Raw genomic sequence first — 26,757 nt, forward strand, 5'->3', positions numbered from 1 at the left:
GATCGAATTCAGAAGCGATGTTAATCAGCTGCATTGCATTCACCATACGAATTTCACCACTCTCATGACTCTTTCACTTGTTGCCCCTTTAAGCAGTTGACACAGTTCATAAATCGACACACACACATAAACTCTCTCTCTCTCTCCCCATTTGCCGTGTGTGCTCGTTTGCTGCGTTTGGTTGAATAAAAGCCGACAGCAGCTTCGTGTCGAATTTCGTGCTTAAAGCCGAAGGCAGTGGATCATTCGGTTGGTGTTCGCAATGAAAAATCTGTGCAAGGGATTCGATGCGACACGACGAGACGCGATGCGATGCGACGCGACGCAACTCGTCTGAGTTGTCGCGAGTTCTTGGTTCAGTTTTCATTGCGTTGCCTTTGCGTGAGGACTGCTTTGCTCTTTGACTTCCTTGCAAATTTTGTGTCGTGCGTAAAAAATAGAAAACAAAAACAAGCCAACGAAACTGCAGCAGCAACAATTAAGAGAATTGAACCTTCCGTTGCAGCTGTTTGCAGTGTGCGATGTCTCCTCTCAGTGTGTGAGTGTGTCTGAGTGCTTGTGCATATTCTGCAAGTCGTGTGCAGAATTATGTGTTTTTGACACTGCTCCTTAGAAACAAACTAAAGGAGCACCATCTCTCTAGCACCAACGAGAACGAGCACAATCAGGAGCAGACGTAAAAACAGTTTGTGGAGCAGGACCAAAAGCAAAGCACAGCAAAGCAAAAAACAAACCGGCGATCGACCTAACGGCACATTTTGTTTTTGCTGCCATCATAAATTGCCGTGTCCTCCACTACTGTTGTGACGACGGTGACTGCGTGTGTGTGTGTAACGCTGTTGCTTCATAACTTTGTGCAGTGTGCGTGTTTCGTCTGTGTGTGAGTGTGTGTGCTTCGCTGCATGTGAGTGACGTGCAGTCACGTGTTCTAAGGTGATTTTAACGAGTTCCGTGATACGCGAAATGAGATAAGAAATAACAACAACAAAAAAGGAATACGTAGCAACGTTAACGTTACGGCAAAAGCCACAAGAAAACGAAACAAAGGCAAAACAAAAACCGCAAGCAATACAAAACCAAAAAATAAAAAGCACTCAGTGCTCGTTGGCCGTTTGTCTGCTTTGAGTGCATTTGTTGCACAAAGGATCTGAGCATAAATCATCCATAAATTTGATTTAAATTGTTTGCCAAATTGTGCAAAGCAGCCAAAAGAATACAAAAATCTACATACAGAATGAAAAATAATATCAAATAATGCTCGCATAAATTCATGAGTAAAATGTGTGAAAACTTTTGCAATTCATAATACGTCGAAATATTTGGAATCTATAAAATAAAGCAAGCGTTCAAAAAAAGTGACTTTTACTTGCAATTATCATTAGTAAGTTACGAGTTGAAAATATTTTTTTTAGTTTAAGTACGGTTTACTCATTTAAGATTTTTATATAAAATGTTTTTATTTTCTGCCCACTAAATGAAAGATGAATGAATTATAATAATAATTACATATATTTGAGCTATCGGCGAACTTTAAAATTAGCCTTTGGTTTATTGCTAATTCCCAAGTGAATTTTTTAATTTAAAGATCTAGTTTAAACATAAACAACATGATATAGGTTTTTTATATACATTTTGAGTACATTTTTTATGGTAGCGGGAATATGGGAAAATATTTTAATGGTAAATAATATTTTAAGTAATTTATCTTGGAGTCGAGTCCAAGCGGATTTTAAAACAGTTCATGGATGCATATATTTTCTCTTTTATCCAGAGCAACCGCAAAACAGACGACATTTTGATCAATAGTTTCTTCAGGGTTCAATTATCTCATTGCTTATCGTTAAATACCTTTCAATCAGACATTTAGTCAATTTGCCCACATGTGGGCGGGACAGCAGAAGAATGAATGAGGCAAGGAAAATTCCTCTGGCAAACAAAACTTGTCAACTGCACAACATTTGCTCTCATGAACTGAGAACTGAGAAAGTTGAGGCATGTGGCACTCGCTCTCCATGAGTTGCTACGAGAGTATGCAACAATGTTTTGCTGGGTTTTTGCTTTGCCTTTGTCATGTGTCCCTTCACATTGCATGCAGTATTTTGTTGGTGCTTTTCATTTTTTCGTGTGCTGCTTTTGGCTGCTTGTATCATTGACGAAAAATGTCATATGCATGGTATAGTTTTTCTTTGAGAAAACTGCTGAGTCAGGCATAATTTGTTGTTGTTGTTCTAGTTGGTGTTTTTGCAGTGCACAATCAATATGTAGACAAGTTTCTGGGACACTTTTGATTGACTGATTGATATGTGCCATGATTTATTATTGCCAGGCAAAGGCCAAGAACCTTCAACAGCTTTAAGCAACAGCTTTTGCGGGGCAACTTCAATTTTTCGCATTTCGCATTGGATTAAACCAGACGTAATGCTATTTCATTCGTTTTCTCTCTCATTCTCTATGGCTTCTGCTATCGCTTTCGTTGCATTTTCTGCTGCTGGCCATAAAAATGGTAAAAGTTTTTGTGCGTTTTATGCGAAAATAAAGTAAATAATGAAAGCTATTTAGCACGGTCAAGGGGCGTATTAAGTTGTTCTCGGATTATCCTGGCCCAAAAACGAGTCTAAAAAACAACAACAACAACAACAGCAACAGCAACAATAAAAATGGGCAACTGGTGACAAGCGTTTAATGAGCTGTGAGCAGCAAAGAGGAGCTGCGTCCAACTCCGCAGCTGGCCAAGAATTTCAACAATTTTTTACTGCCACCTGCAAGGACATAGCATTCTTCTTCTTCTTCGTCTTCTTCTGCTCCGGTTCCGTTGGTACAATTTCTCTGGATGCTTTTATCTTTCACTTTTTGTGGGGTTAACGCGCCAAGCTTCGCTCGGCTGTGGTTTATGCCCAAGATTTTTCAAAAATGCGAGCAGTACTCGCAATTCTCGGCGGCAGCTTCGTTAATTAGCTTAAGGTGCGATGTTGTGGGAATTTTCCAGAATTATTGCAAAGCTTTCTTGCAATAATTTTTCTTATATTTTCTCCTGTCCTCTCTCTTTCTGTTTTCGTGTCTGCCTTGATAAAGTTTTGTAATTAATTTGCATTTAATTAAAACGAAATTTAATGCTGATAAAGCGATGCGAATTCGAGCAGAGGCTACTAAAGGTGCATTTTTTTGATGCTCAACTTTCCGAAGCAGCGCAAAAGTAAAAGAAAATCTTTAAAATTACGCACGAACAATTTCTAGTAGTTAGTTTTTTTTTTCAAATATGTTTAAAAGTTGTCGAAAATGTATAATTTTAACTTGGTATATTTTTTAGATTTAATAATAATTTATGTTTTATTATGAATAGTATATTTTCTATACTGAAAGTGCTTTACAGTAAAAGAAAATACCACAGAGTGCTAAATAGATTCAAAGTTTACATGTAAATATTTGCTTTTTCTCTAATAACTCACGTCACAAATATCATTTATCAATTTCACAATGAAAGAAGTTAAATTCTTTCAGTAGAATTTATATCTCATTTTTGCTCTTGCCCTCTGTGCTACATATTCAGTAAGAGTTCCATGTGCATGTGAGACAGAATTTGTTGTCCATTGGTTTTGTGGCATTTCACAAATATCCCAATTAGAAAATATGTAAAGGAAAATACAAGTTCGGCCTTCACAGACACTTTGCAGGCAGTAAAGAACGCTAAATCAAAATGTTGGCCGAGTGTTATTAAACCGCTTTAGCATTGAGAGCAAACAAGGTCTTGCACAGACACAGACACACACAACTACATATTTGAGAAGAAGCAACTTGTGAAAATTGGTAAACAATTTATGTGGTCAAATAAAATTGCTGCAGAGTAGAGAAAAAAGGACGATAAGGAAGTAGCCGCAACAGAAGCAAATTTATGGATGCTCCCAAGTAGCAAAGGGTGCAGCTCCGATTTCTGCCCCTTCAAGTGTGCAATACAATAACTGCATAGATGGAGTGCGAGTCAGAAGAAGCAGAAAGAGAAAGAGAGAGAGTAAGACAGCAAGGAGCGCAGCGTTCAAGGATATAAATTACATGCTTAGCTACTCGTGGTTCTCATATGCAAAAGTTCTTTTTTTTGCCATGCCTTGGTTGTTGCAGTCACTCGTCGTGCTGTTGTTGTTGCTGTAGAGATTATGAAATAAATTTTCACAGAATTTTTCGCAGACGACGGCGCTGCCAACCGCAGCTAACAATCCAGCAACAATTCTATGCTATGCTAGTTTCTAGGTAGACTTCTGTGTGCATTTTGCCACTCAACGATGCCTGGCGCACTTCTTCTTGTTGCTGTTGTTGTTGTTGCACTTGAGATGCGCCAGCGCCTGAAAATAGGCAACTCATATCGATGCACACAAGTGTGTGTGCTAGCTGCTGGTCACATAAACACATGCAGAAGAAAGAAACAACAAGAATTCGTTCGGTAAATTTACATATGAAAATATTTTTCAATCGCCCAAAGGGCTGCCTCTTGTTATATTTGCCCAAAGAACTTTTGATACGTGAACTTTCTGGCATCGAAAAAGTTCCTCCACATTTTGTTCTATTTATTTCATTTCTTTTCACTTTACAAATTCGTTAAGTTTAATTCTGCTCCGACGTAAGCTGCTCAGCAGCTCAGCGCTATTAAAGTTCATGGAATTTTATTCTAAACATTTGTTTAGAAAAAAAAAATATATATATATGCAGAGGAATGCACAAAAAATTAGTTAAATATGAAATTGAAATATTGCAAAATAAATACACTGGGTGGGATTTTAAAAGATTTGCATGAAGAATAATCAAAGCATTATAAAATGTTATATTAAAGTAGTATTATTTTTCAAAATTTATACATGAAAGTGTTGAATTATTAAGAAAACTATTATTTGCGGTATATAAAGTAAATAAATTATCAAGAATATGTTAAACAAGTGAAATGTAGAAGTATTATTATTGAATATTCATATAGATTATTATGATACCTTGAATGTACTTCAAGAAAAATAAGTTATCATTTTGATGATTCTATTATTCTGAAGCATTTAAATTATATTTTCACTATGTATGTAGTATATGAGCGATAACAGAATACAGTTCTATAAATAATTTAAACAAGTCCAACAAATTTGGACTGTAACCTCAACTTATCAGTTCATTCCTTACTACAGCATATTTTAGTTATAAAGAATTGTAAAAATGTTTTGAAAACGATTAAGATACATAGGTTAACATATATTTTATAGAAATTAATTGGAATATGTTGAATTTTCCGATGCCAAATAAGAAACTTTTTATATTTATATATTAATATTTAATTATTTTCATATCATAAATATTAAAAATTAGACATCAATATCAAAAAGGAAAGGGGAAGTCATTCTGTGACTATTTTAACTTATATTAAAGTTTTCGATAGATGAATTTGTATTTTTGATTGTTTGAATAGGAATATTTGAAAAGGGGTAATTACTGTACGCAAGTACATAATTTTTGTATTAAGTATTTCAATTGTTTGTATTATATAATTTGGGATCAAGTTAAAAATTGATTAAATCATTGTTTAGTATAAAATTGTTTGTTGTGCTGGAAAGTCATACGAGAAAAAGTAATGAATTGATTTGTTTTGAGCTTAAAATATGGAATTCTTCTTTAAATGTCAAAACTTAACGAAAATGTGAAGAGTTGCCTAAAAGTGATTTGAAAACCTTCTCAATAATAGTTAGTTAGTACATTTTGGACCAATAAAATGATTACAATCAATTGATAACAAAGCTTATCGCAATTGCTTTAAATTAGTGTAATTTTGCAACTGATTGTATATAGTATTTGTTTAAAGTCTAAAAAGAAGTGCAAAAACAGATTGCAAACATTTCCTAAGACGAACACTTTCGAAAATTGTAAGACAAGCGAAATCTCTTGAAATAGCCCAGTTCCAGTTCCAGTTTCAGTTGATGTTGCTGTTAATGGGAAATCCAACTCAAAGAATCGCTTTAAAAGCTGTTTTCACCATTCTTTTTGGTTTTTGTTGTGTGTTTTTTTGCCTTGTTTGACCGAAAACCAATTAAAAGGATGCTGCGCCTTTGCCCTCTGTGCAATTTTTGTTCCCTTTTCGACTGGGAATTGCTTTCATTGCCCCTTCCCCCCCTTAAACTTGTATGCACCCTTCACGTGGCGTGTCTCACTATGGCGGGGACTTTCTTGTGTCTGGTCTGGTCCGGGGCTGAACTGCAGTTTGCGGCTTATCGCATTTTGGCCAGACGTTGTTTTTGTTGTCTTACCCCATCGACCTCTTGGCTTTGAATGGGCTACCGAGCATAGAAGAAAGAGGGAGATAGAGAGAGAGAGAGAGAGATTGCGGGGTAGTTGCGCGCTGCGCTTAAGTTTGTCAATGCATAAATTAAAAAGTTTCTTTTAATCTTTCTTTTTGGATGCTGTTAATGAAGCTAAAGCAATTAAGAGAAGGCACTACAAACTTAATGGGCCAAATATTCTCAGCTCTGGATAGGCAGTTAGAAATAGACAGAGCAAGAGAGAGAGAGAGAGAGAGAGAGAGAGAGAGCGGTAGAGAGTGCATTCCATTTGTGGACAGCACATGAGGTTTTTAGCTTGTCTTTTCTATAATACGATTTGGGGCCCATAAAAGATTACAGCTTGTCAAGAATCACCCAAAGGATACGGTAGGGAACTTCTCCTACCCGAATGCTTCTCTCGTTTTTTCGACTGGGCTAAGGGGATTATTATAATCCGATTTCCAACTTTAAATGTGCCCAACATTTTGGAATATTTCTCATATGAACATTTGGATTTTTCTCTTTTTTTTGTGTTCTTTTTTTTTGTTTTGCACATTGTTGGCAACAGTTTGTGGTTCGTTCTATCTGTGGCTTTGTAATGGCCAAGTTTACACCCAAAATGGATGCGTAAGTGTATGTGTGTATGTGTGTGTTTGGAGGGGGTTGGAAAATCGCTGCAGTTTTCTTTATAGTTATTACTTTATAAAGCTTTCTTCTTGTTCGTTTTCTTTTTGATTACAAAATTGCTTTCAATATGTATTTTGCGGCTAACGGGTCTTGGCAACAATAACAAACTCGCTTTCGGCTCACCAGCTGTCCAGCTGTTGCCGACTCTACTCCTTGGTATCCAGGTAACTTCAACTGCAGCCTAACTTGAGTTACGTATTGCAGCAAAAGTTTGAACGCATTAAGCAACTCATTTTGTTGCTCTTCTTGTTGCTGTTGTTGTCGGCTCTTTATTGGTCTTTACACAAAGTTGAACTTGTAAAGGCTGTTGGATATTTTTGGTCGACTTGCTGGACTCAAGTTTCTGCTAATAATATCTGGTCATATTATAAATTAGTTATCATACTACGCTCAATAGTTAAACATTTGAAATATTACTCAATATTTATTTAAATTGCACTTAATTTGATTTAGATTTTTATGTATATAATAAGCTTATATTAGCGTAACCACAATGAATGTATGAACAAAGAGGCAGTTAAGATCAAGTATGACCAGATATTTAAACCTAAATACGGCCACGTTTGTTATGCTAATTATAAATATATAATATGGCTACATTTACAACACATTTTATAAAGTTATATAGTATAAAATTTAACCTAAAGTATGCCTTCTTTTCTTTTCACAGCATTCCATAATACAACTACAAACATGAGGTTTCTACACATTTTCTGTCAAACAGCATTCCTTCTTATATTTGTGGGTAAGTGTTATTTCCATCTCTCACTAGAAAAGTAAAAGATTTTCATCGGTTGTGTGTTTATATAGCTATCTCAAAGTTAAGCGAGAGGAAATTAAATCATACATGAAATCATCAATTCAATAAGACATATTAATGAAATGTTATGTCACACATAAATTGAAAATTAATCCAGTCAATAAACAGCAAAAATAGTCTGTAAAAAAATGGTTGCAAGCGAGAATTATGATCAAGCATAAAAACAATATTTATGCGCATTAATTGTAATCAATTTTATTCAGAACCAAAATGCTAATTAGCGATAATTAAACTTTATGTCATAGAATTGCCGTGCGATTAATATTTATTCGATTTGGCAAATGCAAATTTAAGGAAATACAAAAAAATTGAACTTTTAAAAACTTGATAAATAATGCAAAAATGATTTAAAATGATTGCTGTAAAAAGTCATAATGCGTAATAATTAAATTTAATCATATTTTGAATTACGCCTATTGAGGATTTGCAATTGTTGCTGCCATAAAAATCAATTCAACAATTTGTTGATTGTGTTTAATTGGTTGGCAGTGCGAAATAAATTATGGCCGCAAGTGGGAATCGAAATGTAAAGTTAGGAATTTAAGTGGAAACACGAGGACGAGTGTTGATTTAAGCCTGCTGACAAGTGTGTGCAAAACTTTTATTTTTTTCTGGCGTTTACAATTTTATCTTGAATGTTTTACACACGTTTTCAAGTTTTTTATTGCTTCTCGCTCGTCTTGCGGCTTTCAGCAGCCGTCGGAGGCTCATTTTATTTACCAGCGCACATAAATTTCAAAACCACACGCACAAACTCAAGCGAGGAGAGAGAGAGAGAGAGAGAGAGAGACGGTCGGGCGAACACACTGATAAATATTTGAGCAACACCCCCCACTGATTTATTCAATAAATCACAAGTTGCTGCCACACTCGCAGGTAACAGAGATTCACCTCTGAGCATGCGACGCAGATTTAAATTTTATCTGCATCTTACTCACACATCTATAATCGACTTCCATTGAGTTCCGACAGCCTCGTCTGTGCTCGCCAGGACACATGTCAATAAAGCAACTTACTCGCAGCCTGCGACAAGCTGCCTTGGCACTTAAATGCATTTAACTTGCAGGTTCTTCAGCTATATTAATATACATACAGATATACATATATGTACGTAGAAAGATATTTGGAACTGAAAGCGTTTCGTTGTTGTAGTTTTATTGGCAGATCGATTGAATTCAATATAAGCCCGAATGGCTGTATGTCTGTATATGGGAGCATTCGCTTACATATCTATCAGTCACTCTATCAGCAGAAACTTAAATGACAGTGAATACATCAAATGACTTTCAATCCTTTCGCGTGACTGAAATTTTCGACTCTTTGTCACTTGCGACAGCCTCATCTATGCCAGTCTTTGCATGTCTTTGTGTGTGTGGATGTGTGTGTGGCTGTAGTTGGTGTGAAGGTGTGACACATGCTGTTGTTCTTGTTAGCACATGACATCTGTGTGTGCATACCCGAGTGTGTGCGAGTGTCTCTGGTCTTGATAAATGCTAGCAACGTGCCTGGTCTAAGGTTTTTCTTTATTTTTTGCTATTTTTATTGTATGTGCCGGATTTATTTAGTGCTGCATACTTTTAGGGGCTTTTCTTGTAGGCCTTGACAAGTGGTTTCAACATACATAAGCCAAAGAAAACTTTAGAATGTCACTAGACTTAAGTCATGTTGAAGACAACAGATTAAAGACATGTTCCCAAAAAGCTGAGAATCATCTTGAAATTCCATCAACACTTATCGTCAACGTATAGAGGCCACTTTCAGTTCAATTTAAATCTGATTTGAATATTCATTTTTTTATACATATTTGCTGAGTCAACACACTTGATAAATATTATTCTATTGTTGTTTATTTAATATCCACAGAGAGTGTTTATTCGTAATGCGAGCTTTAATCAATTGTCTGCTAGATTTTATTCTCACCTTTTACCACTACGACCTGTGGGTACGCCTTTAAAGAGAGTCCCATAGTATGTCATTAATGGAAAGCAACTGCTGGGATAATTCACTGTCAAAGATAACTAAACAAAAGTGATGGATTTTTTTGGGGCGAAAAATCGATGAATTATCTACGACTCTCTTGCAATTTAATACACATTTAGAGAAACACTCGAAATCAAAGCACTTATCGCTTAATATAATGGACTACTCGTATGATATTATTTATGCATGGGTTAGGCACTAATTTCATTCGACTTGAAGCACAGGCAAATTGTAATTAAATGTCAATTTACAGGTCAAACAAAAAATATGAACACATTAAGACATTAACAATAGGGCGTAATACAATCCAGTCAAATGAAACAAAACCAGAAGTAAGGCATAAAAACCATTTTGCTTAATAATAAAAGAGAATGGGATATAAGAGAGAAATAAATGTGGGGGAATCTTAAGTTCCCAACGCAAAATTGGCAAGAGCGTCAAGGTTGCTTATTAAAATAAAATCAAGTATACGACCGATTTTCGACACTTGGCAGACTGTGAAAATCCAGAGGCCAGAGCACACTGCGACAGCGAGTCAAGCCCCAGACTAATTAGGGATTTTGTTTAGTTGTTTGTGGAAATCGGCGCAATGTTTACCATACCAAACAGGTGTTCACGTCGGTTCGTTTGGGGGCTCGATGGGGCCTTACGTGTGTGCGGTTGGGTTGGGGGCAAAGGGGACAATGCAAATACAAATTACGTTTTGTTGTGGTGCGTGCTGAAGATTTTTATCGGGCGTGTAAATTGTGCAGCTACCAGACGCTTTGCCTGACATCGCAGGCATGGCAAGGACAACCCAGCGCACAACACCAAAAACAACAACAACGACAACGGTTACTGTGAGTGCATTGGGTCTGCTCGATAATGGCAGGTTAATAAACGTTATGAAGCGACATTTGCACGCACACCCACACACATACGTTAACACAATGAGAGCCAGGACATTGCCCGGCTGCCATTTAGCTCAGCTAAATATTTGGTAGCATACTTTCAGGCGGCAATTCGAGAAACACGTGTCATACTTCATGCTCTCCCGCACTGCATAATTTTTAATGGCACGTCTTCTAATTGACTTAATTTACACAAATCCGTAGCAGACCCCAAATTTTCAAATTAACTTGCTTGGTATAATACATACTAGATGAATTTCTTATCATATTTTAGGAAAAACTACACGAAACTTTTCAAAAAATTCAATATTTGTACAATGCTAAAGTATTTAAATTATAAATATCAATTGAGTCTGATTTTCAATATACTATTCTAAAGAAAATTGGGTTAGTCGTTGATATATTCTTGATATTTTAGAAAAAAGAGTCCATAAAACATTTTCGATTTAAACGGACAAAAGATTCAAGATAAAAATACTTAAAACCTACCACAATATTTATTGACTTAATATTGTTAATTAGTTTTATTATTAAATATGCTTTTAGTCATAAAACAAATATTTGAGATAGCGATTTGCGTAATATAGCTTTCTTTGTAATATAGCTTTTTGGATAAAACTCAGGTAAGCGAAGCAATTTTCTGAGCGTTCCTTGGTACATTTGTATTCAGTTGACCGATCAGTAATTGCGTTTTTCAATTTATGCGGCATTTTGTCAAACAAACACATGATTTTCCGGTGCATGCCCGTAGACGATGGGCCCAGGCATGTGCAATGGCAAAGCTTTGGTGACTTTGATGCTTTCATCACGCACTATGAAACACAAAATGTGCATAGAAATTGTTTCCTGTTATTATGTAAATTTCGCTGTTAGTTCAACAACAGCTGTTGCGTTGATTTCACTTCAAAGTGGAGACTGCAAATATGCAATGAAAATGAAAACCGATTTTTGGTTTTTTTTTTTTGTTTTTTGCTGTACAGTTTACCCCTACTGACCTCAGCAGCAATTAAGCCGCTTAACCTCCATGGCCTAAAACCGAGTGTTTCCTTCATGCCCGTTCTGTTCTGCTGTTCTGTTCTGTTCTGCTTTCGCCCTTAACCCGCAGAAAAATTGATAAGCTTCTCCATCCACTTGACAAATGGAAAAATGGCTTCAAAACTTCCGGCTGTTATAGCTGCAGTTTGTCAGCGCTAAAGCTTCAATTTGTTTTTTGTTTTCATTTTTTAGCTTTTAGTTCTGTGCGAGATTTTCATGAATTTTATGTAACGATCTTAGTGCGCAAACCCAGCTCCCAACAGTCACACACAACTGTATTTACCCGGTGTTTTTTAGGGTGTCACACTTTACAAACAAAAAACGAAAAAACGAAAAAACTGCATCGAATTGCAAATTCAATAATAGTTGCTCACTGGTTGGATGTTATGATTTTACTCAACAGTCGAATTGCAATCCAAATCTTCTGCTTTTTCCATCCGGCTTCACACACACGCTTATTCTCACTCACACACACATACATAGAAAAGTGTTTTATTCATATTTCTCTGTTTACCATTGATTCGCCCGTTAGTTTTAAGTATGCCAAACGAATGCCAAGTCAAGTCAAGCGCCCCACCGTAGCTGTGACTTGCAACAAGAGGGTAGGCAACATGGTTGGAATATGTCTCGAGTGTGTTGCGGGGCAGGGGGGCGAAGAGTGCTGGCGCACTCAGTAATTGGTTCAATAATAAATACAACGATTGATTTTTTTTTCACTCACAGCTCTGACGATTGAGATTTAATTAAAGGCAAAGGTGTGTTGCAATCCCAAGAGGGTTGAGTTGGCATAAGAAATCACGGGGAAAGTGATAAGGAAAATGGCATTTAAGTGACGATTGAAGATTGGTGGTGACCCCTTTTACTGAGGTCGTTGCCTTTCTGTCGTTGATGATTGAGGTTGTTTGAGTTTGAAAGGGAATCAACTTAATGAAAAGTAAAATAGTAAACGTGTTTGTATTACTTAATTAATGTAAAATACAGGGAAAACAAGCCAAAGCAAGATATTTTGAAATTTACTTTCATAAATATATTTCTAAATTCATTTGTACTTTAATAATAACATTCATTGGTAGTAACTTTTTGTCTGCAGGAAATGTATGTTTTAAAGTATATATTCTCTTATGATTCCTGAAAATTTGCGGTGTGATAAAAGTTATCGAAGTTATTTGAGAAATGCTTTCAAATGGTAAAAAAACGCATACTGCAAAAGGGTCTTAAAAGAATTGGCTGAAAATTTAGTATATTTTGTACTCTAGTATTTTATATGTTAATTTGTTATTTAATAATAATATGGCACTGTTTTGCTCTTATTCCAAATTGGTAGCGTGTATCTTACATCTCCCTTTTTTTAATAAATCAGTTTAATCCAATTTAGACATAATTTCTGCTCACAATTATAAAATTATTTAACAAATTAATTATATTAATATATTTCAGTTTAAATAACTCTGTAATTGAATATAAACTTAATTGTTTAAGCGAATTAATTTGAATTAAACTAGTTTTGAAAATGCTGAATGAAAAAGTGCACCCCTCAGCTTGTATATTCAAAGGATATGCTATTGTGTAGAGCACTTCCTACAGTGTTACTAGTTGTGACTATTAATCATTATTAACAATTTACGTGCCAAACAAAACGTTGCATACACCTCATGCTGTAGAACATACAGACAGGATACTCACTAATAACAATATATATTAGCTTATACATGGACAGACAATAATGATTCCGGTTTCATGCTTCACATGCAATGTTTTTGCCAGGCATTTTGAAAGTTCTACGCATAAATGTGTGTGAGGAATTTAATAAAATGATTATGATAATGCAAACAATTTGTTAAAATAGTAATTAAAGTATAATTTATCTAAATAACACATTTATCTTCGGTATTGAAAGCATAATAACTTGAAATCGAGCATAAAATTAAAATTATTGTTATTTGAAAATTCTGTTTGCAATTAATGGCTATTAATGCAGTGTTGCAATAAGCTATTAAAGTGTATTACAAACTAATAAATAAAAAAATGAAACGACCTGAAAAGCATATTAACTCAAAGCCATATCACATCAAGCATTCATACACACTTGCTATAAATAAAAGCACTTAAAATTAAATGAAAATTGTGACGTGCACGAAAATGATTTCGTATTTTAAATGAAAATGTGAAATGAGGCTCTTATCATGTTACCAGCGTATCCACGCTGGCAACTTGCACTTCTATTGCATTTCATTTTCATTTTTATTATTCAATACAATTTTTGCTGTATGTTTACTTTGAGCGCATGTTTAATAAGTGTCAAAAGTTGAAATTTTAATTAAAGTGAATTAATCGAGACACTTTGTAGATACAATTTATAGTATTTAATTCTTTTATTAAATGACAATAAAAGTTAAATACGATTTAACATTGATTTTAATAATTTTTTATTTAAATGGTTTATATTTTAAAAGCATCTTTATGTGTGATTTATTTTGAAACAATTAAATGCAAATAATATAAGACATATTTTGATTAATATACTAAATATAGACTTAGGTATATTTTTAGTATTTTCCGGTATATTAATTTAGTATATTGTCAGAATACCGCACTGGTTTGATTTTATTCAAGAACGGTAGCGGGTATTTCACAGTCAATCATATTCAATTTTAGCTTTCTTTTTTGGTAAGCATTTTGTTTGATTAATCAGTCCGTTGATTCGACTTGATTGTTAATTAAAGATTTATAAATGATATTTTGAATGTTTCAGTTTTTATCGCAGTACTTTTTACGCCTTGTTATTTCTGGTATTAAATGTGTTGCAATTAAAAAAATCTGTTCTGTGATATCATCAGAATTATCACATATGGCTTGCTGATATTTGCAGATTTCGCAGCAAGCGAACTTAATTGAAGTATTTATATTTTTTTTTATATATATATGAAAGATTGCAGATGGAAACGAATAAACATTTATCCCGGAAAAATAAATGCAAAAGGAGCGCAATATTTAGCATTTGTACAGATGGGAAATGGTTAAAGTTGTTGGTAATTTTCACTTAAACTTTGTTTCGAAATCTTCAATTTAAAAAATTCTCTATATTAATCAAGTAATAAATTCTTTTCTTGCTCGTGCAACTAAATAAAACTTTGACGTCCCCTTCTGCAAAATAAAGTTTTTGTGCCAGGAAGAAATACTGCAGACACATTTCACATTTCTCTTTCGTTGTGTGACCTCAAAATGGAGAATGGAGAGAATGAGTCGAAGTTGCCAATAAACACGTTCGTATCGAAAGACAGTAATGGGTCAGACAGAGACTTTTGGGGTTTGGCATTGGCTTCGCCATTGATTGGCTGTGCAGGTAAAAGCAACGGCCAATGTGTGTTGGGACTCCTGCATAGATCAAATACGAGCAAAGTCTAGGTTCTCTCATCAAAATTAATTGTTTGAGGTATTGAAGGAAGTAAAACACTAATATTAATGTGAACTAATATAATATTAATATAATCTTTTCATCCATCAGTAATTATTCACTTAATCGACATGAGATTAATCGATTAAAAGTCCATTGGCTTTTGACATCGATTAGTAAACACTTATTGCTATCTGTTGTTTATTTATACTACTGTTGTGTATTTGTTGACTTGTTAGGCTTTAGTAATTGACAGATTGAGATCTTTAAGAACGACCATCACAATGCCCATTGAAGGCCAGTTGTTGAAAGCACAAGGAAAGTCAAACGCACAATTCATTGTGTAGACAGAAGTGCACACAAAACTCAATTTTCGACAACTTTTCCGCATTCTAAACACATTTTTCTAGCAACGTGGAAAACGTGGTCAACAACGTCGACAGCAACAACAACAGCAACACCAATTCGAATGGTGTTTAAGGCGACAATGTGGCAAGTGCTTGAGAACGAAATTAAGGCCAAGACGTCATGATAAAAACTTTTCGCGCCCCTCGTGCTCAACTTGGGTGTTGTTGTTTCTTTTTCTGTTTCTGTTGTTGCTGCCGCTGTTGAACTTGAGGCATGTTTGTTGGCAAACAAACGTAAGCCCCGCCCTTATCCACGCCCCCGCCTGAGTCGCTGCTCCAGAGCATTTGGCTCATTAAAATGCGAGGCGTTAAGTCCCGTTGGTTTGGCATCAGCAAAAGTTGGAGCCTGACCTGTTCACCCACACAGTCGCATCTTGAATGGCAGCCAAACAAATCTTATTTAATTTGGCTTTGGCGCTTTTCACGCGGCTGCTGCCAACAAGTTAACACACACACACACACACACACCCTAACACAGCCATACACATACAGATGCGCTGACACATACACATACATTAGAGGCAACTCGTTTAGCAGGTCGCAGCTGTTGCTTCAAGAATTTCAAGTGCATTTGAATGGCCTCATGGAATGGCGTCACTGCCTGTTTGCCAAAGTGTTAAATGTCAGGCCAGGACGTGAAAGGGCTATCCAGGATGCCAGGCTGCCAGGCTGCCAGGCTGGGGGGCAATTCACACAGCTGGGCCTTTGAATTTATGGAAGTTTCAGTGCGCATTTACATTTACTACATGCCATATTTATTATTTATGCGTAAGCACTAGCTTTCTATGGCCGACTGTCAACTGTCGCTGGTTTGCCAATAAAACTGAAATAACTGCCAACAAGACGCATTTCCGCCTCAACCTCGACCTGCTTGTCTGCCAGCTCTTCGCCGGAAGTGAGCGCGATACGATTTCCGGTTAATATTAGCCCTTTTCAATGGGCACGAGAATGGAAATGGGAATGGGATTGGGAATGGCAATAGCAATAGCTGTGCTTCCCTTTTTCAATATTTCATGCTCACTGCACTTTTCCCCACTTCAATTTTATTTATCCATCAACCAAACATAAAAAGGGCGCGGGGTATGGAAACGGGAGACACAGAAATTAATATGCGCACACGCGTTTGCAACTCGACGACATTTTATTTTATCACTTGTTGAAAAAGTCTAAATTGAATTTACGCCAAAAATTATGCAGCACATTTTTTTGCGGCCAACTTTTTTCTGCAAAGGGTCGAAACACGAGAGCACAACTCTGGCATATTAATTCCATTTAAACTGATTTCGCTGAGTGCTTCACGTGGATTTGCAGCCGTTGAGTTGAGTTGAGTTGAGTTGAGTCGAGTTGAGTTGAGTTGTCGGATCTGGGATCTGAGTTGTGGCCTATTGAGGTCTGAAGTGGATTGTTACATCAGTTTGTATGCCTTCAATTAATGCTCATGTTGTGCGTTGATTGATGGCGAAGTTTGGTTGGACGCGATGTTCACAGACAGCTGTCATTGGTTCAGTATAATATTTTACTAAAGCAGAGTAATTGTTGTTAATGCTGGCTTAAAGCCTATTATGAACACAGCTGAACACATGTTTCAAATTAATCGACTTGCTTTTGGTAAATATTAATTAATCACTGCTGGCGGTTTTTAGTCAAACTTTTTCACTTCAAGCAATAATTATTCGATTATTCAAATTTACTGATTTAATTGTGCTTTCATCTATTCTTGATAAAAATCACAATTCAAATTTATTGTGTCGTAACGAATATAATAATTGTTAAACTGTTAAGTACTTGTGTTGCCAAAGACGCCTTGTCTGCTTATTCGCCTGTCGTCTCAAGTTCTAGCTTAGTCCTTTCGCTTTGCCTTTTCCTTTTCTCCTTGCTTAGCTGGCTCCCATTTCGGTTAGCTGCGTGCCGCTAATGGTGCAAATTTCAAGCGCAATTGAAGCCAGTTTAAATGTCCAAAGCGCGCCTGTCTGGCATCCTTGTCAGGAGCCAAGCGAAAGACAAGCCGCAAAAAAGCGGACACCTTCACCATTCCGACCAACTTGAGGTTTCTCTCCGCTGTGCTGTGCTGTGCTGTGCTTTGCTTTGCCGTGGACTAGACGACAGGCAAGGACATTTTTCACGCCCATCTTGAGGCCAAGCAAAATAGAATGTGATGGGCAGAGCAGAGCAGAACAGAACAGAACAGAACAACGCGGAAGAGCAGGCCAAATTAAGTTGAAATTAGCAGCGTTTAAAGTATAATGAGCGTATAAATGATTAATTTGGTTTTTGGAAATTGATATAGGTAGCCGAGGTTGACAGTCAGGTAGGAGTCACTTAATTAACTGGGCTTTATTGGCTGATAGAATTAAGCTAATTGGTCGCTTGACGCGTCCCGAGTGACACCTGAACGCGACGTTATTTTTTTCCTCTGACCATTCTCTGTCCTTTATTCGCAGTTTGTATAATAAATGATGTCTTTGATCCGCTCGCATGTCTCTCAATGCGAACTCTATAATAATATTAACTGAAATTCCCCAATGTGAATTTGTTGACAATGCAAGCGACTCAAGATGGAGATGAATGAAAGTAATGTTTGCAGATTTATGCTTAGGTTCATACTTATAATAATGTGAGTCACAAGAGGCAAAGAGCCAGACGACAATCGAGCAGACAAAACTCATTTTCCTATCCTCTATTTACTCGATTGTCAAGACTGCCAGAGTCTGGAAAAGGATTTCCCCAAAGAACCAACACAAAGTTTCAATTACTTTAACTAATTTATTAATCTGGCTTAAAGACTTGGGGGCTTTTACAAATACTTGAAGCTCAAGCATTTTGTGTTTTGCAATTAAGAAATTGGGGCTTAATAGCCAAATTACAGCTTATGAATTCAAGTTTGAAATAGTTTTGCATTTTAGGAATTAACCAATTCTTAGCATACTTGGCGAAATGTTACGTTAAGCTTTTTTTGATGTAGGATCTTTAATTAATCCACACAACAAAACTGAGGAATTCATTGTGAAATGAGGTTTTCACATTCTAAAGGACAAATAAAAAAATATTTTTCCCTACTCCAATTTTAGTGATGACAACACTATCTCTCGGCACTGTCTGGACTTTATTAAGTTGCCTTTTAACAATTGCATTTTGCTTAGTTCTCGTTTATCTAACCAAGCAGACAATCACAATCCGAGCTCAGCTTTTGTTCTCTCACACAATTACCGCCATTAACATTTATGGTGTCGACCTCAAAAGTAGAAACCAACCAAATTGGGCAGCCGAGCTAAACAAGCTGGGAGGAAATTAAGTAGAAAATTGCAAAAATTAACAGCAGCCAGCAAAACAAAACAAGCAAAAGGAAAACCGCCAAAAAAAGCAGCAGAGAAAAAAAAAAAGAAAATGCACAAATTCCAGATGTGTTTGTTGTTGTTTTTTGTTGTCGTAGTAGCCCGAAAGGTCTTTTTCTGACTGTCTTGGCTGCGGGGCTTAGACTGCTTAAGGAAAATTAATTAAAAATAAACATGGCACACGCTTGTACTTTAGGAATGCCAACCAAAATAGACCTGTGGCAAAAAAAAGGAAAGAGAGATGGTGAGAAAAAACACAAGAGAGCGAATAAGCGGGGGAAAAGGAGAACAAAGGCAAAAAAAGTGAAACCGAAGCGAGGCAGACAAATAAGGAAAATAAAACCTAGTCGAGCCAAATTCCAACAAAAGCACACGAACATTTGCGGCCACAAATCCGAGACGATAAGAAAATAAGTAACAGCACAAAGAGAGCGAGAGAGGAGAGAGAAAGAGAAACGAGAAACGAGAGAGAATGAAACTCACGTAAAGACAAAAGAAATAGCTGAGCTGGAATCATTCGAGGAGCGAGTCTGGACAGCGTAAGCGCCAAAAGTATTTAGTAATTACGTCAAGCACAGAACTGTTTGGAAACTGAAGGGTCTGCTGGCCAGTTGAGGGGAGTGGAAGGAAGTGTAGGGAGCTTGTGGTCAGGTGAAAATTGCATTAGGAACATTTGGGCTTCCCGTGACGATGTTGCTCTAAGTTGTAATATCGTGAGCATGCGAGGCTATAACACAAAATTCCGTGCCCTACATATAATACACGTTGGTCTTAGCGCATTACGCGAACGTTGGAACGGAGGAGGCGAGGTCATGAGTTGGTTAAAGACACACAAATATTACATTGAATAGCGATAGAGAAGAGGAAAGAAATTATTGGCGTGTGCAGGAAGTAACATTACTTGGATATAAATATGATATACAAGAGATGCAGTATCTTAGCTTTGATTAATGGTGATACTATTGGTTAATTGTTTAATATGTTGTCATTATCATAACTCATTTAAAATACTTAATGTGTAGTTCATTTAATTTAGAAAATAATTAAAAGACAAAACATGCCGTTTCTTAATCTTTATTATTAAAAGAAAAAATGTTCATTAACACATATGAAATACTTAAATCCTCTTGTGAACATTCAATACTTTCACAGGGTATTAAAGCCAAAAAGCATGCTTATTCATGTATTATTCTTGAATTTGTAAAAGCTAAATTCTATTTCGACTAGAACGTTTGTATTATGCAACTTATTTGCCAAGAATTATGTAAGCCCTTGGAGCATCAGCCATAAAAGTTATCCCTGTGTGCAGCACCACTCCACTCCACTCCGCTCCAATCCACATAGCTTCCCTATCCCATGATTCATGATCCCCATGTCCCGCTCTCCGCTTTATATGAGAAAAGTAATTTTATTAAAACAATAAAGCAAGCACAGTAAACTGATAAGCAGCTCATATGGTTGTTTTTAGCTCGCTCACATGCACAAGCATACACACTCACACCAACACTCACATACACACACACACACACACGGATACTGGGTGGAAGTCCTTTGTGTACTTGTGTAATATTTTGTGCGGAACATCGGAGAGCATGCTTATCCCTATGAATCTCTGAACATTTTCTTTTTTTTTGCCTGAAAATTCGTTTTGTTTTTGGTTTTGTTTTTTGAGGTTTCCTTTTTCTGTACTATTTTAATATTTCATGATACTTTTCGTTTGACGTAAAATGCATTTAGTATCTCATATTTGCTGTTGTTTTTGTTTATTTTCATTTTTCAGTAATAATGGGAAATCTTTGATGTGCTTATTATTAGGCCAAAAAATGCCATGGAAAAAATATGTTTTTCCTCAATAGGATTGCAATTTGTCCTAAATAAATACAAATGGTTTAAATGTTCAATTTATTCATATTCTGTTCACTTGAATAGTTCTGGAATAGTTTAAGTTGTTTTACAGAGTTGATAATACCAAATGAGCTGTTAATAAAATCAATGTGCTGTTTACTATAATAATGAAATTCGCATAAAGAACAGATGCAAAATTAAAAATATTTTAACGCAGGAAAAACATAAATATTATCAATTATTTCGTTATTTGTAAAATTATTAAATGATGTAGTAGATATGTTTAGAGATTGTTAGAATTAAGCACCGATTTGGTTTGAATCAATTGATTATTGATGCGTTTTGATTGCCAGCAAATTACATAAAGAACGCTGATAGAAATGTGGTTCTTACACGCGATGACAGAGGTTAAAGGTAAAATAACATTTCCTAAATTATTCCTCAATAGATGAAATTGAATTTGGAAGTGAACTGGTTTTATTTAATATATTAATGCTCGACATGCACTCGGCTATATTTTATTATTGAGTAATCAGCGGTATTGTAGCAAATTAACAACAGGATTTTCCAGATATTAACCAACTGTTTTCTATAGTTATTCAGAATTTCTTTCGAAATTCTTTCTTTCTTATTATAATAATTGTGTTGATTAACGAGATTATAATTATTAAATCATAAAAACGAAAAAAGAATTGCCAAAACTGTATTTAAAATTAAATACTTAACATCTAATGTGAGTTTTAAAAATAAAAGTTGAAGTAATTTCAAGGTAAATTTACGAGAAACGTTCCATATTTCATAACAAACATGAATTTATGGAGATAATAACTATTAGAAAGACAAAGATTGGCAGTACTTGCCTCCCCCATTGTGTTTCCATTACCCAATATCGTGCATTATTTTGCCCCGACTCTGAGCAACAACCAAGACGAGACAAGAGTAACCCCTGGCATACCATTAAGGGAGAAGGCAGGACGCGTAATTTTTAATTTACCATGACATAAATCGTATAAAACTGTCACAGTCACTAAAAGCAAGAAGCAACAGACTGTCCCAGGGCAGGTCCCGAGCACAAATTATGTCGGAAAACACAGAAGGGTGTCGAAAGTCAATGGGGAACCCAGAAGAAGACAGCCAAGAGACCCTAAATCCGCCCCAGCAAACCAAAGAAACTTCAAAACAAAACAAACTCTCACAGCGGGTGGTAATTGTGTATGTGTGCATGTGTGGGTGTGGGTGTGTGTATGCGTGTGCCTGTCTCTCTGTCTGACTGCCTCTCAGACTCAATGTCTGTTTGTCCTTTTGGCAGGATGCCATTCAGGCTTGGCATTAATAAGTAAATCTTCAGCATGTGACGGCTATCAGTGGCACTTCCGCACCATTCTCTCCCTTCTTCGCCACCCCTCTTCACCAACAATTTAAGCTATTTATATTTTATCTTGTCGTCGTCGGTTTGCTCGAGAACTTCTCTAAAGTTCCGCTGCGTTCTCAAATGAAGTTGCCGGAGAATGTAACTGTAACTTTGCCATGTCTGCAAATGCCTTCAGCAGTATCTTTGTGTGCGTGTCTCTCTATCAGTTTCACTGTAGGAGTGTGTGTGAGTGTGTGTTTGTTTGTCTGAGTGTATTGGGCATGTGTTGTCACTGTCGGAAGTTGCAATTCCTGGCTCAATGCCTATAAATTTAACTTAGACTTCTGTAGGAGACTTCTTGTTGTTATTGTTGCCATTTGCGGCTTGTCTTTACAGGACATACACCAAATTCTTTGGCCAAGTACTTGACATGTAGTCGTAAGAATTGGCTTCAAGTATTACATTAGTTTAATTAGGCTCAACTTGCTCTAATAAAAGTAACAATAGAAACCATACTTACCCACATGAAAAGTATTTTTAAAACTGTTTACTAAATGTAATTAATACAGAAAAACTTCATAGTTCATATGAATATAATATATAAGTTAAACAAAAACAAGTTCGCGTTGAATCCATATTAGATGTTAAAAATAACAAATCTGCGATAAATCCACCGAATATAATCCGAAGCGGTGTCGGATTTTAACCCACATACTGAATTGATAAGTAGATTAAAATTTTGGACGATTCGACTTTGTTTAATATTGGTTTGAATAAGGGTGATATTCTTATTTATTTCTTCTTATTATATTTGATTTCTCGTTCCTATTTCTCATTGTTACTTCTAGCATCGATCATACACAAGTGGCGCATTATAATCGATTCTCTAATTTTATTTTTATTTTATCGAGGCTTTCTTATTCTAAGTGTTGTGTAATAATGGAATAATAACTTATGTATGTATGTTATGATAATTTAGTGTTGTGTAGTGTATAAATCTTAACAGATAATAAGCGAAGCAACTCTAAAATTGTGTAGAGGATCTTTTATTCTGATATATTTTGACTTACTGGAAATTAATTTAAATACTAAAATTTCAACAGTAGAACTACAAAAATGTCTCTCCTAGGCAAAACATCAAGTTGAAATTCTAAGCGAGCGCTTAGCTCGGAAAGCTGCCGTGCAGCGTTGTGGCAAATTGTGTAATATTATAACTAAAAAAAAAGAGAAAGGAACTGCACAAATTTAACAAATCCGCAAATAATTTGAACGTAGGACATCTCGCAAGTGGTCGTGGAGGAAGGGTAAACGGGGGGCCAGTAAAGTTGGGCGTGTGCTAACAGTCCAACAATGCATTGGAGGTGAAGGGTATAAATTTTCACCTGTGCACACGGATTGCCAGCCGAAAACACGTTGCTGCCAGTGCAATTTTCGCCGAAAGGAATGCAAAAGAGTGTAAAATCCAAAAAGCATTGCATACACAAAGGCGTCTATGCTGGTGCCGTGTGTGCAAGTGAACCTGTGTGTGTGTGTGTGTGTGTAGGTGTGAGAGCATGTGGGTTGAAAATGGATAATAAAAAGCTCATTGCAACAAATTCTTGCGCAATTTTCAGTGTTAGATTAGAAATGGTTCACACGGTGGAGAAGGTGGGGTAAGGTAAATCGGTAGGTGGGGTGGGAAATGCAACACGAAACGATGTTCACTTTTTACAGCTTTCCCTTGCTCGAACTCCTTTTACCTTCCATTCTTTCTTTTTGGTTTTTTGGTCATGCTGAGTGTCTCTTGCTTTCAGTTGTTTGATCCCTTGCACTTTTTCATAGCATTTCACCCTGACACTATTTGAGTTGGTTCTTTTTTTTCGTGCATTTTTAGTTTTCCCTTAGCTTTTTTACTTTTTCACTTTGCCTTAACATTCCTAACGTTGCTTTACACTTGCTGGCACTTGTTCGTGGGGTTTTATGAGCTTAGTTGGCGATTTAGCGATGCTTGTCTTATTTAGTTTTAAATAAATGGCCAAGGTTGCCCCCTGAGCATTTTGCAGATATATAGTACTACTCTATATGTATATATTCCGTGTAAATGAGCGTGGAAACGAGACTCACCGCAGAGCCATCGACAAGCAATGGGGGAGAATGTGCTAATGAATTGTTAAATGTGCAAAGTATCTTCCACACAAAATATCAAATAGTCAAAAGAGACATTCGGCAAGCGACTCCACAGAATATCCCTTAAAGATCTATTCTCCTAGAATAGAGCGCAGCAGATGTCTGAAATCTGTCCGCAATTAAAAGAAAATGCATTAAATTTAATGAAAAACCAACAAGCATCTGACAATGCGACTCTATGACTGCCGTTGAGGGAAACCGGAAAATGTGCCATTAAATGGCAAACACCAGGGAACAAAGCAGAGACATAGTCACAGTCAGTCACTGCTGTAGCTACAGACAAAAGCAGTGGGAGCACAATTAGACGAGCTGCACTCTCTTTAAGAGTCAGACAAAAGGCATGAGGAGGTTTTTGTGCTTAAATTTCATAATCCATACAAAGCAATGAGTCAGGACATCAATGTCCTGCCGCTGTTGCAACTCCGACTCCGACTCCGACTCCATCTTCAACTTCAGTTGAAGCTAAAGCTGAAGCAGTGGCAGCATCTAGTGTTACGGAGGCTGCCGCTTTGAATAGCTCCAACGAGGCGGCAAAGGCAACCCCTAAAGGGGAGAAAGACTCATCAACTTGGTCGCCATATCCAGTTGGCAGTGCTAAAAATGCATGAAATGAATGAAAAGTGCGCATACATATGACACTCGCTGTGCGAATATACTTCGGATGTGAATGTGCGGCGTTGCATGTGTTTGTGAGGCACAAACAAACTGCCGGAGAAGCGAATGAATCGAGCACTGCACTCGTGGTCGTAGTCGCAGTCGCTTTAGGAGTCACCGAAAAAACTGACATCCAAATGCATTAAGCAAAAATTGTCAACAATTTTTCAGTCACATTCACTCTTTCTCTTTCTCTTCGTTCTCGCCCACACCCACGCCCTCGCTCTTCCACAGCAGCATCCCCGACGAGACGGCGTCAAGTCTGCCAGAATAACAAGTCACCAGGGAAGGGTGAAAGCGCAGTCAGTGAGTCAGCGCCAGCTCTGTTTTTGGGGTGAATAGAGATGATACATGAAACTGTTTATAGTTTCATGATATGACTCATATTTCAACATTTTAATCAAATAATTAGAACAAAAATACTGAAAAGTTAATAGTTTCACATTGTAGTTTTTTAAATAATCATTTATATGAATTAGATTCAAATTGCAAACTTTCATTTAATCTTTATAAAATTTTGCAAAAAATAATGTTGTTGATAAACAACTAGTGAATTGTGTGTATCTATGAATTCTATATTGAATAAATAAGTTTTTTCAATATATAATATTTTACGAGTACATCTTTATGAAAAAATCTTTATAGTTTTCTAAGGAAATTTCAAGTTTTCTTATATTTAATCTATTTTCAACTCTATTTTTAAATATTTAAGCAATTTAATCGCATTTCATGAAACTCTAAAGTTTGCTTTTGCAATTACAAATAAATAAAATAGATCTAACTATGACTTCACTACTCAGGACACTCGCTCAACTCTACTGATGGCAGGGATGGTTGATCGGATTGAAAAATGACTGCAGAAAGTGTGCGGTTGCCTGCCAGTTGACACTAATGGTGTACGAAATCCCGCAGTTATCTCCTGCACCCGCATCGAGTTACACTTTGATTTTCCATTTTACATTTTTAATGGCGGCAATGTCACGACAAATTATGATGTATTTGGCGCCAGTTGGGCTTGGACCCACCCTTGGTGTTGAGAAGCTGTGAAATGGCAGCCACCGATAAGCAAAAATATCATCCCAGACAACATCCAAAAACCCAATATTCACAGCGTCACACTTTCCCTGTGGCATGCTACAGCAACAGTTTTTTGAATCGCACCTGCTCTGGTGCAGCTCTAGTTGAGAAGCTGCCAGCTAATAGAAAATTTAAATGCCATGTTCTGGCAGCAACTGTTGCCCAAGTGAAACTTGATGTTGCGCAACATTCTAAGCCAAGTTCATAAACTTGTCCAACGAAAACTTTTGGAAAAGAGCTCCGCCTCGAAAACTTATAGTTTCCCCCCTGTATTTTTTTTTATTTTAGCTTTTTTATATTTTCTATTTCTTTTTTTATGCGCTTCGTGTAAACTGTGTGGTCAGTGAGGCAAATGTTGCTTCTAAGGAGTTCATGTGAAACGAAATTTGGGTGGCTGCCTGGGGCAGGCCCAAAACAAGGACAGAGTTGGGGTCAGAGGATGAGAAATGGAGCGTCTTGGGGCTGACTGTAGCAAGTTTTCTTTGAGGTTGTGTTGTTTGTTTATTTCTGGTATTTAAACTTTCAATTAACTGACTCTAGAAATCATTAGGAAATGTGTCATGTTTACAAAATCCAATAGTTGAAAAGCTCTTGCCGCAGTTTGCGGATCAAATTGGCGAGCATTGGAATTGCATAAAAGTTTATTCAGCTTATGTAATGTTTGCAAGACAGACAACTAGATTGTACTCAAACTAATAATAATTACTGTTGGAGTTGCACTTGAAATCATTTCCATTTTTGATTGCAAAGTTAATTCTTAGTTTAAATTTGTTACTGTTGTAAATTTCTTGCACATCGATGTTACAAATGTGACTAAGGCACTTGAGATCCTAATTAT

At 36.4% G+C, this 26,757-nt stretch overlaps 1 protein-coding gene across 5 annotated transcripts in view; it reads left to right on the forward strand.

Annotated features, from left to right (window-relative positions):
• Window positions 1–402: 402 nt before the first annotated feature.
• The window catches only part of LOC132798550 (uncharacterized), a 36,552-nt gene continuing 10,197 nt past the window's right edge, over window positions 403–26,757 (forward strand). For 2 of the 5 annotated variants that reach the window (XM_060810444.1, XM_060810449.1), the window contains exons 1-2: window positions 403–1,381; window positions 7,639–7,713. In XM_060810444.1, coding sequence (XP_060666427.1) covers window positions 7,662–7,713 — 52 coding nt within the window. In that variant the 5' untranslated portion in view covers window positions 403–1,381; window positions 7,639–7,661. Of the gene's footprint in view, window positions 1,382–5,567; window positions 5,597–5,821; window positions 5,889–7,113; window positions 7,133–7,638; window positions 7,714–26,757 lie in introns of those variants that run through there. The other 3 variants (XM_060810447.1, XM_060810446.1, XM_060810445.1) reach the window with 3 other exon arrangements.

This window comes from Drosophila nasuta, chromosome 2L, assembly GCF_023558535.2.
Source record: "Drosophila nasuta strain 15112-1781.00 chromosome 2L, ASM2355853v1, whole genome shotgun sequence".
Classification (NCBI taxonomy): domain Eukaryota; kingdom Metazoa; phylum Arthropoda; class Insecta; order Diptera; family Drosophilidae; genus Drosophila; species Drosophila nasuta.